Genomic DNA, 15,436 nt, shown 5'->3' with positions numbered 1-15,436 from the left:
AGTTGACTGGGTCTGCAATTTTTTACTAAGATCTGCTCAACAAGGGTTTTCCCAGCTTTGTTTTATCAGATCATCCTGACTCTGTGCACTGCCATGATGACTGCCCTCATAACAATGGCTGGTCCTCAAGAAAATTATGAGAAACACAGACTTTCTTGCAAGAATGTGGAATGTATTACCTATCTTCAAATAAGTTCAAGAAAAATCTAGACCTAGGTTCAGCATCTGCATACCTATTTTAGATCCTACTGGTAATTGTTTCATGTCACAAATCAGATATGCAATGCAACCCAGAAGGTCAAAAGCATACACACTTCAGGTATGAGGATGGTGCATCACTTAAAATCAAATATCCATTCACTTGAAAATTGAATATTTTAAGGAAGCACCAAAGCGAGCCATCAAGACAGTACTGTCATAGACTATATGGAACAGGTCCAATACCAAAATAAAAACATAAGTCATTAAATAATTTGTAATGGCTAGATCATGTAATGGGTGTTCAGCACTTTACAATATGTAGTGTGCCCTTCTCATCCAATTAAGTTAATCATCTCTCAGCACTTCACTGTGCTAGACCCTCCTTATGAACTTCTAAATTTTACGCAAGATTTTTTTCTAGGACCCACCTTACAAAATGATGGCTTGTGATGAAATAAGAAACTTTTAGAAACCAAGTTTTTTTTAGTGAAGCTATCTAGCAAATAACTGAACAAGGACAGATTCATTTTTTACCCCTGAAACAAGGGGCTTTGTGTGTGTTTTTTAAGCTTAGAACAAGTGTCATTCTATGGGTTGAAAAAATACTGCATCAGTGAAGTAAATACAGAGAAGTCAAGACACCATGCCTAACATTATGAAAAACTGTTTTCTTTCCCAGAAAACATCACAGAAACAGATTATAAATAGAGTAAAGAATAAAGATACTAAATCAGAAGCAATATAGTATACTTTAACAATTTGTTTTTCCAAATGCATTATAAAGAAGGAAACCTGGAGATTGTCGGGTAAAAATCCTGAACAGCCATTTAAGCAGGCTCTTTACCTCCTAAGGAACAAGCTTGTAGAAAGAAGTGCCTTTCTTTTTTATTCTTTTTCTTTTTTTTCCAAGTGAGCTGTCTCACCATTGCAGATTTTCCCAAGTCCTTGCAACTCTAATTAAAATGTGGTAATTGGTTATGTTACCTCAATTACCATGATGCATGGACATTGATACAAAGCGACACCAATTGAATCCCTTGGGTGTTATACCCCAAGGCCATCCCATTTATTGTGGCCTTATTATTTTCAATTATGTGGCTGGATGTACAGCATACTTTCAAGCCAATACAGACGAAGGTTCCACTGGACTTTCAGTGTAATGTACACATAAGATGACTCAGAAGAAGAGAAAAGAAGAGAAATAATTTTTTTTTTAATGAGGCGTAGTAGTGAACTTGGTGATCAGACAAATTAATATTTCAGACATTTTCAGAACAATGTGAGAATTAGGGCACCTTAACCCAAATCGCCTTAGCTCAAAATCTCCATTTTAAATGCATGAGTAATACTGTCCTTTCAATAATTAGCCCTCTCTGTTGAATAAGAAAAGAAATTGTCTGCTCCATAAAACAGGTATGTTTCTCATTCAATGAATGAGCATTCTGGATAAAAAGCAGCTTCTCCACTCACCAAAAAGGCAGGAATATTGAATGGCAGCTAAAGTAAAATCCACTAGAAACCACAGTTTTTTTCTTTTTCTCCCTGTCCCAAAAAAGAGAATTTCCCCGGTCACCTCATTGCAGCTTTCTATACAGAGAAATACCTGATATGGGCAAGACATACACAAATTGGAATCCCCTGTAGCAGCTGGGATAATCCATTGAGATTAAACACATAATTTGCATTGGGTATACCACTGGCTGAGCAAAGAAGTTTAAAAAAATTGGAGAAAACAACTTACATATTCGCACTTTGACTTAATTTACGAGCACAACTATGACCAAATCTGTCCCAAAACCATTTTTTAACTTTTCAGTCTTCCAAGTAGACTGTAGCTTCTAAAGGAAAGTGCATAGTGAGTTTAAGCTTCTCCAGCTGCTGAGCAGGAATTTTAGATGGCAATTTTGAGTTTAGTTAAATGAAGATTGTTGCTGTTGCTGTTGCAATTGCCAGGCAGTGTTCTCTTTCCTTTAAGATGATTGCTAGCAGGGTCTTGTTAGACGAGCTATAAGGCATCTGTGTAATCCTGAAGTAAAACTTAAGGTGATATATAACATTACATCAGCAAAATATGGAATGATAAATCTGAATGAAAAGAATTTACTAGAAAAAAACCAAACCAAACCCCACCATCCCCCCCAAAAAAAAAAGCAACAAAAAAACCCAACACCAAAACAAACAGATGGGGGAGATAAAAACCTCTTTTGCTGAAACAAATTAGGACTGCTTCCAGTTTTCTGAGATTTTTTTCACTTTATGAATACCTCATTCTGTATAGCTAGATTAACCTACTGAATCTAATCATATTTCATCTTTCTGGAGCCATTCTTATTGGTAATTTCACATTCTACATAGAACTTTTTGTTTATGAGCTTTTACCTGACCGTAGGAGCATGAAGTATATGTTAATAACTTGTTATTTGTAATCTTATGGTGTCCACTATTGCAAAAGGTGTGGAAAACTAAAACTGCTGAAGACGATAAATGAAGACAATTCAAAAAGAAACATAAAAGTTTTCTGTGGTTAATACCAGAATATCTTTGTAACATTTTAAGTGGCCCAGATAAGTGACTGAATGTAAAAAGGGGCAGAAAGGGGACAAAGGAAGATCCCAGTACACAATTAGAAAACAGTAGAAGATGAAAGTGACTCTTGCACTGAGGCTGTACAATTATCTGGGGTATCTTATTTACTGTCAGCAAGTCAGATGCCATGAATGAGTCAGATGCCATCAGGCTATAAAAACATCACATTTGTTTTCATAAATTACAGTATTTTGTGGGCAACCACAAAGACAGACTTGTTACCAAGGGATATAGCTTGTGTGCCAAGACTGGCACACCATCAAATACAGAGAGATACGGTAGCAGAAGAAATGGCTCTGGTACCTACCCAAGAAATGACTGCACAGGAACTGAGCGAAAAGGAAGGTTAGAACATGCCAACTCAGGCAAGGAAAGTCAAAGAAATCCTGCAGTGGCTGGAGCATATTTAAATGTTGAGAATATGGATACTTTTATCAGCAAGAGAAACTTGTAGATACTGACATACTTAAAAGAAGCATTATTATAAAGCAGCCTAAGATGAGAGTTCCACAACAAAACAGTGAAAATTAGATGAGCACCATGAGCAGCTATCTAAATGGCTGCTATCTCTCAGCAGAAAGGATGACACACCCCTCAGCCAGTGAAAGTCAGACCACCAGGCAAACTGGGAACAAAGCAGCGGGTACCTTGCAAAGTTCCAAGCCTCCAGATATCAAGTGAGATTCTGAACTCATATCCTCACCATGCCTCAACTCCTGTTTGATTGCAATCCCAAACAGAAACACAAGACTTCACTCCTGCTGCAAGAGCAGCACCAAGCTCTAATTACCTCCCAACAGTTTATTTAGAGCAACTGCTTCCATGCAGCAACTTCCCACACTCAAAAGAGGGCAATATGTGTTCATTACAGTAACTCGGACCTCTGTCAGCACTCTCTAATGTATCTCACAAATGCAACTTCTTTCTGTTCCAAGTCAAATAGGAGATACACATTTACTAAAAAAAACCCCTCAAACCTGCTGATTTGTGGTACTTTAATATAACACAGCTAGAATGTGGTTCACTCCCTCTTGGGCTATTACAGACCCAACAACACTCAGCCTCTAACAAAAAAAATCAGGATTCTGAGACCTGGTTTTTTGTTTGGTTGTTGCCTAAATACTCCACATACTTATTTCTCCAAAGTTCAACTGTTCTTCTACTGCTGGTCAGATCATTAAACATTTTGTGCAGCACTAACCAAATTTATTAGAGCTGTTGCTGCAACACATTAGTAATATGACTAAAAATATTCCTAAAATGGAACTATCACAAGAACATAACCAGCATTTCTCAAGAGATTAAAAATCTCTGCTAGTGTATTTTCTTTCTTTTTCAATCTTTTCTATTCCTCAGCCTCATATTTATCTTTTAACCCATTCACTTGCCCAGCCTATTTCATTGATGAATTCTTTTATGTCTGTTCTTATTTCTTGCTCTCCCAGACTCATTACCATCCAAACTCTCTGCAACTGTTGAGATGGCATTAGTCTTTTATTTCTTGATTTTCCTCTCAATTAAATGTAATGTATTGTTTCAAACTCCTACCTACAACTTCCATAGAACTTCTTTCTGGATCCTCACTAATTCTGTTTTTTTCTTTAATTCCAGTGAAATTTCTGTAATATTTTCTCACAATCTCAGTTATCTTCACTTTTGACATTGCCAGTTGACTAATCCCATGCTTATAAAACCAACACTAAAACCACATCTGCCTTTCAGAGATGAGTTCTTTCCATGCTGCCTCGTACAGAGCCCCTTTTGACTTGTCCTAACAGACTGTTCAAACCTCTTCCTTCATTGAATCCCATTTCTATATCAATACCTAAAGCAAAAGAGCCAGAAAAACAAACTAGTAGAGGAGCATTCCTATGTTATAAGTTTTGAAAAAGGCAGGAAAGCAACTTGTCCACAGCATCCTTCTCACTAACTCACCTTTTCTTGGGCTGTTTAGATTAATAGGATTTTCACTCAGGAACTGCTAGAGTTTCTAAACAATGCCTTATATATATTCATACTGTAGGACCCTAACTGAACCAGAGAATTATAGCTTCTGTTATGTTTTTGTAAAGGAACCTTAAAAAAAAGAAGTCAAAATTAGTATTTCACTGTTAGTCAGATAATTGCTAAGAAAGAAGTGTCTAGCTTTTTTTCCTTTGCTTGGCTTAATAAAAACCTAAAAAAATATATCACTTATTCCCAAATCTCACCAAGACTCTCCAGTATATGAACTACCTAGGAACTATATACATTGCTGTCAATGCAGCTGCAGCATACAGACTGCAGCAGTGTCATAGTTGCACAAGACATGCTGAGCCAATTCATCCGTTACAGTCGACGGTGTTACAGTAGGGATTATTTTATTCCCCCTGCTTTGTAATATAGTTTTATGCTGTAGAAAACCAATCTAATTCATGCCACTTAATGGATGGTTTAAGCTGAGTGCTATTTTGCCTCTTAGGAATCATTTCCCTGAGATAAAAGCAAATTACTACATTTTACTTATATTCAAATAACAGAGGATTGTATATTAATCACATACCTATGGCATTCTATGTGAAATACACATCTACTGCTGGGATGCTAATTAAAACCAGTTTTAGTTACACAGGAAATTCTTTTTCTAAAATATTCTTACAATCAGTGAAATATGTCTCTGGGCCCAGTTCTGTTAGGACCTGAGCAACTTAGCACCAGGAGAGGATTGGATTTTAATACTGGGTGGGATCAGATACGATGAGATTAAATATTCAGCAAATACAATATGTATACGTGAGTTTATATTATTAAACAATGTTGTCCATACAAAACTGTGAAAAACTGAAGATTTACTTGTAGAGAGTAAAGACTAAGAATAGCATCTCTGTCAGAAGAAAACACACAGAGATGGATATGTTTTTCTTGTGCTGAAAAAGGGTTTCTTGTGAAGAATGAAATCCCACAAGACCTTTTTAAAGCAAGCATCACTCACCGAGTCTTTTTCCGACCGCTTCTGTAGCCTGGTCTGCCAGTGGACAGCTTGCATGACAATGGCTTCCCACCTTCTCTCAAGGTTTACGATTATCAGCTGCATGGACTGGTGATCTGCATTTAGGTTGCAGGTCTCCTGATCATCCAGGAGGTGCTGGCATAATCGCAGCACAGAGGCTACCCCACGGCGCCTCTGCTTGATCTCAGAGCACAGAGACTGAAGGACAGACAAACAGCAGATGTCAGCAAGGAATACTTTTCAAACTGAAATATTAATTATTATCTGATATTTAGCGGTGCCCAGTCTCTGTCTTGCAATATTTTTTTCCAGTCTTCCATAAATTCCTGTACTTCTGTCAAAGCTTAGTGTTTTATTTTCAGATAAATACAGTCTTAACCTTAATAGCACAGACAGACTAACAGTATGTTCAGTCTTCTTCAAACAAATGCCATACATAGCTAACTGTCTCCATAATGCTGAAAGTTTTATGGTGTAGACTCGTTTATTCTTCCTTTCTTTTTCATTCTACTGGGTCACATCTGAAATGAGTTACCCTGACAGTAATCAGCTTCAGAAATTCTACAGAAAAATTAGAGAGAAAAATTGTAGTCATGCAATGAGAATATGTATCTTTTTAGAAAAAACAATAGAAATTATGGGTCATATGTGCCCTGTCACAGGAGAAACATTACAGAAAGAGAAAATTCAGTATAAAATTGTATACAGATGTTTTTTGTTATCATAAAATATTTTCAGGGTATTTCCATATTCAAGTAAATGTAGGAAAACTGTGACAATTGTATCATCCCTGAAAAGGATAAATTCACAGCATTTACTTCATATACTGTTTCCAGTGCTACTGAGAATGCAGTCTGACGTTAACTGGACAATGGGAGACAATTGCTAAGCCCTAATACTGAAACTTGATGGGAGCCAGGATATGTTGGTTCCTCACCAAAACCCTAAGAAACTGTACTGAGAATCTTGTTAAACAGCAGAATAAATAATGCATCCTACATGGCAGGACTAGAGCGAGGCCTACCACCCAGTAGCAGTTAATGGCATGAGTTGCTTCCAAGCATGGTTTTATCCATGATTATACTCTACTGTCACTGAACATCAAACCAGGATTTTTTAAATTCATAACAAATTTTAATAATAATATATTTGAAGCTGGGATACAGAAGACAGAAATGCGCATGAGGATGACTGCTTCAGCCCAGGTTCTGAGATCCTTTACTTTTATAACATTGCAAAGCTCAAGTATTCAATAATTATCATAGGGATGTACTACTCCTGAATTTAACAGGACTGTGCTCTGCACATGGGAGCTTTACAGACAATTTGAGTTGTGACTTGCCAACATCTGTTTCCCTCTGTGGGACACCACAGATGAAAGTGCATGACCCCATGAGAAAATTTGAACTATCATCTTTTTTGAAGACAGGGTATTTGCCTCTAAACTTCCAGTTAATAGTAAGAAGCAAGTAAAAAAAAAGCCACAACATCTCTCAAAGCTTTTCAGAAGTGTTAAGTGATAAAAAACCAGGATCACCTTTCTTAATTTTATTAGTTAAACAAAAACATTCTATAAAAAAGTGAATTCTAGTTCCAGTTTTTGTGTCACTGTTTCTTTAAAAATTGAAATTTATAATTAGAAATGTCATAACTCAAAGGAGTATTTTGCTGCTGCTCTTAATCAATAATATCAAGCTGAAAGTGTGAACCAAAAGGTTGGTATATACATCTAAAAACATGTATCTTTTCTTTGCATAGGGATGGTGTGCAAAAGAGAGGGATTTCTTTTAAAGCCTTCAAGAGAAATGATGATTAAACTCACAAACATAGCTGAATTACTAATCTACTTTCACTAGCACAATTGGGCCATCCTAACAGATTGCTTATTAATCAACAAGGGTAAACAAGGCAATGCAATCTCATTTAAAGCAGAAGTTTTAGTGCCTAAAAGTGTTTGTGTTCAAAATGTTATTCCCGATAAGCCTTCATTAGAAGACATCTTAAAATGATTAAGTACATTTCATTGTAAAGTACACTGAGTAGTATAGTAGCAGGTGGACATTTCATACAGATGTTCCACTTATTGATATAATGCATTCTATAGCTATTTAAATTACCCTAACTCTATAATAGCTAGAATTCTATTACTTCTGTAATGAGAGAACCCTGTACCTTTAATATTTCTGAATTTTAAATAAGGTGAATGACAAATTCCCAAACCACTATTTATGGCAAAATATGACCAGGAATTTTATTATTCAATTTATACCAGAGCTGCATTTTCACTTGCGTTTCCTGAACTTGCCCTTATTTATTTTCCAAGAGTTCATTACTAGTTTCCTTCATGGTCCTTGATGTAACCACAACGTCTGGCACATTTCCTTTCTGATGCTGTTCATTAGCTTAATGTCAGATCAGGAAAAATACCAGCCAACCAAACCAGACCAAAAATCTATCTAAAGTCAGTGTTCTTATTTTACATTTTATAACAGCTAGGCAATTCAGGTTTTTTTGGAAGTGATGGTGAGGTATACACCAATCACAGACAAATTTATGTAGGTCTGCATTAACTTCATAGAAGTCAATACAGCTCAGAATCAGGCTCCATAACATTAACTTACCTTGATCTATCTGATTAAGTCATCCCTTATAAATATTGGTCTTTTCTGATACAATGCCTTTTAACATGATGAGGTAAGGAGAATTGCATTCATAAGCCATTATAGGGGACTTTAAGTGAGGTCTTTACATTGTGTTATCTGAAAGCAGAGCTACAGCGTCCAAGTCATTTCTAATTTATATCAATTTTACACCAGCATAATAACAGTAGCTTTACTGAAGCTATTTCTGATTTACATGGCTGTGACAGTACAATTAGGCCTATGGCACTTTTGTTTCAATTTTATTACATGATATTATGGTTAATATTAAATAGGAGAAGAATGAAGTGCTTGTATCTAACAGTGTATTGAAATAGTTGGCTATAGAAACAATACTTTAAAACCCAGAGAACTTAATCATGTAAAGACATCTTGAAGCCCTACATAATAGCACTAGCAATAATGACTTTAAGCAGTATTAGGGTCTTGTGTTCAGTGTCCTAAAGGGACACAATAATTGCCTATAGCCCACAACATAATATATACACTGTGGTGTTGTATATCCATCCAGGTTTTGCTACTGTTAAAATGGCATCCTTGTATAAAAACCTGTCAATACAGTAATTGCACATGCAAAATATGCTTCCAGAATGACAGTTACTTTAATTAATTATTTGCAAGGTACATTGTGAATGTAGAAGCTATAATTCATGTTTGATAAAAGTAAATTAATTTAAAAATTTGATGAGTAAGGAAATATGATGAGCACCTCTCTTGAGCCTAGAGCCTTATGGTTTACAGCTGCTATTGTAAGCTACTGGGCACTTGAAGGTTCAGAAAATAAGGATGTAATCTAACTGTACACTGAGGTGCATCACTTAGGCTCACTTAGTCTTCTGTGTGTGCAGAAGATTTGCTGAGGCATAGATTAAGACATCGAACACTCACAATTTTGTTCCCTCATATAATCATGTGTCCATTGAGCTGTGGTAAATGTAAACATGATCCAAATCTTTGCAAATGTGGGAGAAATATATTCACTTAGGCCATTTGCAGTGAGACTTAAATAAATGTATTTGACTTTTTTGCTGCAGGCTAAGAGTATACACAGTAAATGCAACTGCTGTGTATGAAGTTGACTTTGCGTCTGAGTCATTTGTTTCACAACAGATACCCTGATATCATTGAGCTGTTAGTCATTAGAATGTTTTTATGGTCATGGCTTGCCATACTGAGGATTCCTGTCCATGCTGCTAGAATCTTGGAAGGCTTTACTTCCCCCTGCCTACTCCCATTTTCAGTGCTTTGAAGTTATCACCCGCATAGCTAAAAAGGGCTACCTGAATCTACTTTCACAGCTTGTTAATACCATGGCTTAAATCATCTGGAAAAGCCCCTGCTGAGTCAAATGACATAAAACACTCCTTCCAAGCCAAGGGCTAATGGCACTATCTATGGGGATGGAAGTGGCCATGATCTGAAAAGAAGGTGCCTGCCTTAGTGGTGTGACTCCTAAGTGAGTGGCATATGGCCAGAAACATGTGTGCAGCTTTAGGCACCACCAGAGCACATGAGAGGCATACAAAGGTGAGAAGTTGAGGAATGTTACTGCTCCTCAAGCCCCAGTGAATTTCCATCCCTCAGCCTTCCTGCAGCATATCAGCAGGATATGAGATGTGCTGCACCACCTGCTCTGCATGACTGAAAGACCTGTATGGGAAGTCAGCTTTCTCACACAAGGTGTAAGATGAGTAGGCCACTGAAACATGTTATACCAAGAATCTTGACCAAGATAATAACTATTTAAGACTTTTGATGAATTCAGTGGGACTAATTATGCTTAAAAGTAGTCTAAAAGTCATTGTAAAATTAGTTGAGTTGCCTTAAATCCACATAATCCACACATTCACCACACAGATTATTGAGATGTTTTCATAGCCTCATTTATAACATATTGTTTGGAGAACTCATTTTTATGGGATCTGAAGCTTCTTGTTTTCACTCTACAACTTGACTAAATTTTCATGTAGACATGGCCAGAGTTTTGCAAATAGTTGGACTATGACAAACAGTAATTTAAACAGATGGATTTTTTTGGTGCTTTCAGGTCCAGAAGAAATGCCAAGGTATACTGAGATAAGTGCTATTTCTGGGCTTCTGTGTAGGCATGGGCAACACAGGCTGTTTTTAGGAACACAAAAGAAGTTCAGCTGCAGATAAATGACCAGATCTAAGAGGAAGTGTCTGTCTAACCTTGGTCTCTTAAGGGCTTACTCTTCCTCCTTGTTGCATAATGTGCGTATGTGAGAGAGGGAATGATACACTTCTGATTGCACCAGTTGTTCTGTGATGGAAGATGGATCTGCTGTTCTTTAGTATAACAATCACATGCAGAAATTAAGGCAGGATCTGAGAATGGAAGTCACTCTTCTGTGTACGCCAATCAAACTACAACTCTTAGAATTTATTTGCCTTTTTATGCCTGATTTTTGGCTAGGGCAGCATTTCAGGTTTTAAAAGTGATAATGTAAATTTTATAAGTATCACAACTAACAGAAATAATCAATCAATAAAGATAAACAAGAAACAGAAAAACAGGAAAAATAAAAGAGGAAATGTTTGAAAGATTTGGGTAAAATGTAGTTTTCACTGTTGTCTGTGAAATGGCAATGCCTGTTGGAACTTCGCAGGACAGAGAATATTTTTGCAGGACAGATGGTGAAAAGAAGAATTTTTGGTTCGAATAAAAAATAAAATCAACAATTTCTCAAAAAATATTATTAGGGGAGTAATTCCTTAAAATAAAAAAGCTAAATGACAAAGATAGAAAATGAATGATTACTTGTCATTGTTTAGAAAAATACTGCCAAACCTGTGAGCTTTTGCTGATTTCAAGGTTAAAAGAATATGTCACCTAATGTGGAAAATCTACTCAGTTGCATACTGTGTGACTTAATCTATATTGAAGCTAAATATTCTATAAGTATGCAGTGAAGTGCAAAAAACAGCAATTGAAAAATGACATGATTAAATGGCACAACATGCAATCATTTGCTCTCAATTATATCAATGTATCTTCTTCATTTCAAGGACGCAGGCAGAAATATTGTTTTTTAAATGCCTCTATTAAATTGGGCACCAATAATAAAATAGATGAGAGCCCTAATAAGCTCATTTGCGTAACATATATCACACACCACAAAACTATTCTCTCCAAACGGGTTTGTTCATAGATCTGTCTCCCAGTTGTCACCAGTCTTCCTATATTAAAAGATTTTAAAGGCACAAAGCTTGCAGACCATTCAGCGAAAAACCTTTGTACTTAACCCTTGAGAGAAATGTAATGCTAATTATGGAAAAAGTATTGATATAATATCTTTCCTGTCACATTTTATTATGATCACAGTCACAACAGAATCTGGGAATGGCATTTTAGAAATATCATCTAATTGCAAGTCAGAAATACAGAATGACAGTTTAAAGTAGAATATCACTTCTTTCAAAATAGTGAACTGGTTCTCTTCATTTAAAAGCCCTACTTTTAATAGTATTACAACCACTAAATTGCTACACTGATCATATCTCAGTAACTCACTGCAAAGCGTTACGATATTTCTCTTACAAGAGAACTGTGTCTCTTTCTAGACATATTAAAAATGACAATGAACTAGAAGGAAAAAGACTTCATTTTTGCACTAGCTTTAGGAATGTACATGGGGGTTTGCATTCTACATATAAGCAAGGATTTAATGAATTCTTTTCATAAGCTTTAAAAAGTTACATGGGCACCTGTACTTAGTTGAATAAATAATTGAATTATTTATTATTATATGTATTAATAACACAATACATTATTTATATGATATTTTATTATTATTTTAATAATAAATTCATTAAATAGGTAAATATATTTCTATAGAGTAAAATATTTACTTTTAAATAGCATTCCCATTTTTCTGTAGAAGTAAAATATATGCATTAAAAACAGTTGCAATTCAGATTAGACAGTTCTGGACCCATTCCATAAAAGCTACTATTATATGTGTATGGCATTCTTTCACTTCTTTGTTCTATTCCTTATGCCTGTTTAAGTACTTCAAAATATTTGCTTGTAAGAACACCATTCAATGGTCTTTTATTTAGCTCATACTCCCATGTAACTAGTAATATGTAATATACTCCTCTTCATAAATTAAAAACACTATTAAAATTCCAGACGTATAAAACAATATGAAGATTAAGTTACTATAAAAGAAACTATAATAGCTTACAGATTGCTTGTATCATTACGAAAGCGCTGGTATCTATTACAGTGTCTCCCTGGAATAAAGAATGCACTTTTGGCAATAATCTGTTAAAAAAAGGGCCCATTATTGTTAAGATGCTCCTATCTTAACTCTAAACTAGTGTGCAATTACAGAAATATAACTTTTAAAAATCAAAGTAAAGTGTTGTTGGATGAAAATGAATCTTCCCTACAGAAATAAAACAAATCTTTTCCAAGACTTATTTTTCTTGTGTTTCATGCAGGGAATTTGATTCATTTTCAAACGGAAGTATTTTAGAGTTATATACAGCCCACTTTGAAGTTGGGGTTAACTCACTTTCAGGGAATAAGCCAGAGGAGACAGAGGGGATGGCAGGAGGATTCATATTTCTAGTCTAGCATCATGTTTGTAAATACCTTTGGTTTGTGTCCTCAGTTAATTTGAGAAATTATCTTTCCAGTGAAAAAGATTCAAAAGAGAAATATTGCAGGAAGTGCCACAATTTTCAAGAGTTCCTTTTTTTTGGCCCCAGAAAATGCTAAGATAAAAGCTGGCTAATCATCAGACAGGTAGCATAAATATCAGTGTTGTGTTTTGCTTTTGTGGTGGATCCTGAACTACATTGATCAAAAATATGTTCACCCATACTTGAAATTTTTTTTAGATCACCCCAGTGAGTAGAGTTTCAAATGAAATGTGCATAAATTCAAGACAGTAAACAAATTCAGGTACAGATGGAAACTTTTCTTAAAAATCATTTAGGTTCAACTTGACTTCCAGTTTTTGAAATTCATTTAGAATTACATTTTAAAAGAAATCAAGATGTTTCTCCACATATATCACATATTAGATGCCAAGAAACCACCTCCGATTGGCTAAAAACTGTAGGTATGAATTTCAGGATTTTTTTGTGGAGAGTTAAAACTGTTAAAACTTCATATTCTATCTTGGAGCTATACTGGAAAAGGAAAAACTTCCTTGCATGTGTGTACATCAATACCTGTAAATCTCAAGCTGAGGTTCAGATGTTAATAGTGTACTCACTCCCTTTCTTAATCTAGTTCCCTCATAGGTGGTAGACATGTATTTTTGCTGTCCTTGTGCAATGGGCCTAGTATATTCCAAAATATAGTGAGAGTTTAGATCCTATTCTGAATTGTGGAAAAACATGTCCTGCAGTGTATAGGTTTTACCTTTTTTATGGGAAAGCAGCAAACATAAAATAGATTAGACTATTCTTTTTGAGACTTCAGAACAGGAAAGGGAAAATAAACACATGTAATAAGTAAGGAAAAAGATATTTCCTCTGGCTTTTTTCTTATGTCAACGAAGTAAACTTTGCCTGGATACAAAAACACACAGGTTGAGCTGTGCCAGGGTAAACTCAGGAAAATACAGTGTGATGTTTTCATGTCTATCTGCATATGCACAAACATGCTTTTCCAGAAATTGTGGAAAAGGGGCAACAAACATGCTTTTCCAGAAATTGTGTTCATCTTATTTCCAAAAGCAGTGCATCCTCAGGGTGGATATACATTCTTTTGCCTTACCTTAAGCATAAATTTACAGTCATGCCCACAGTTTTTTGATTCAGTTCAAGAAGAAACTAAAAGTCCCCAACAAGAGAAGCTACTTAGAGCAGAATCAACCAGACCCAGGCAGCACTATGGTGGGGTAGGCTCACCCCTCTCAGATGTAGGGTAGCTCCCTCAGTACCTAACTGGGTAAATAAGATTAAGACAAGTAATCACATTGACTAGGGAAGTAGTTGTCCCTCTCTACATGTCACTGGTGAGGCTGCATCTCAAGTCTTGTGTCCAGTTCTGGTCCTCTCACTCCAAGAAAGACATTGGGCTGCTGGAGCATGCCCAAAAAAGGGCAACAGAGCTGGTGAAAGGTCTGGAAGGCAAATCATATGAGGAGTGGCTGAAGGAGCTGGAATTGTTCAGCCTGAAGGAACAGAGGCTCAGAGTATCACTCTGTATGACCAGGTGAAAGGAACTTAGTGCCATGGTTTAGCTGAGATGGTGGTATGCAGCCAAAGGTTGGACTTGATGGCCTTGGAGGTCTCTTCTAAAATTTATGATTCTGTGATTCTATAAATATGCTACGTTTTAAATTAATACTAACTTGCCCCTTGTACCAGTTAGACAGACATGACTGACACACAATTTAGTGTGTCAGTCATGTCTGTAGTCCCAGGACTACAAGAAGGCTTAAATTAGAAGGAAGGACAGAGGCAGTGATTTGGTCAAGATGAACTGTGAATGGCAATCAAAAAGCTAAGGGTCATCAAAAACCAAATGCCTGGCTATGGTGACTGCTTGCTGTGATGGTCTTAGAGACTCAGTGGTACTCATAGCATTGTGCCTTCAAGTGCCATTTTTCCATTGCCTGGACAATAAGATTGGGGTGAGAAGGCTAGATAGGGTGAAAGACAAGGGGCCATGAAAGAGCCCTCCACTTCTTCCTTCACTAATGCTTAGAAAATTATGAGGTTCCTCTTATTGTGACCAAAATATGAAAATAAGTATCAATGTGACAAAGGGAAAGATGGTTCCATAAGAATGGCATTGCAACACCAGCCATTGACAAAATGCAGAGAAAATCCATCAGATTAGGGGCCAGGCCTTCAGTTTTATTCTGACACAAGGAAATGTACCTCTTCTCTAAGAGAACAGTAAAGGAGACGTCCTTCAAAGGACAGGAAGCTACACATTATATTTTTTCCCCACTGACTTTATGCAGCAAGTATTATCTAAGCCATTCTCCTGTCCCTAGAAATATGGTAC

General features: G+C 36.2%; 1 protein-coding gene across 1 annotated transcript in view; it reads right to left on the bottom strand.

Annotated features, from left to right (window-relative positions):
* The window catches only part of AKAP6 (A-kinase anchoring protein 6), a 211,338-nt gene that overhangs the window by 21,238 nt on the left and 174,664 nt on the right, over positions 1–15,436 (bottom strand). Inside the window, exon 11 of the mRNA XM_050975869.1 lies at positions 5,759–5,974. Within this exon, the coding sequence (XP_050831826.1) occupies positions 5,759–5,974 (216 nt within the window). The remainder of the gene's footprint in view (positions 1–5,758; positions 5,975–15,436) is intronic.

Source organism: Serinus canaria, chromosome 5 (assembly GCF_022539315.1).
Source record: "Serinus canaria isolate serCan28SL12 chromosome 5, serCan2020, whole genome shotgun sequence".
Lineage (NCBI taxonomy): Eukaryota > Metazoa > Chordata > Aves > Passeriformes > Fringillidae > Serinus > Serinus canaria.
The sequence above is the reverse complement of the archived record's forward strand: the minus strand, read 5'-3'. Positions and strand labels throughout refer to the sequence as shown.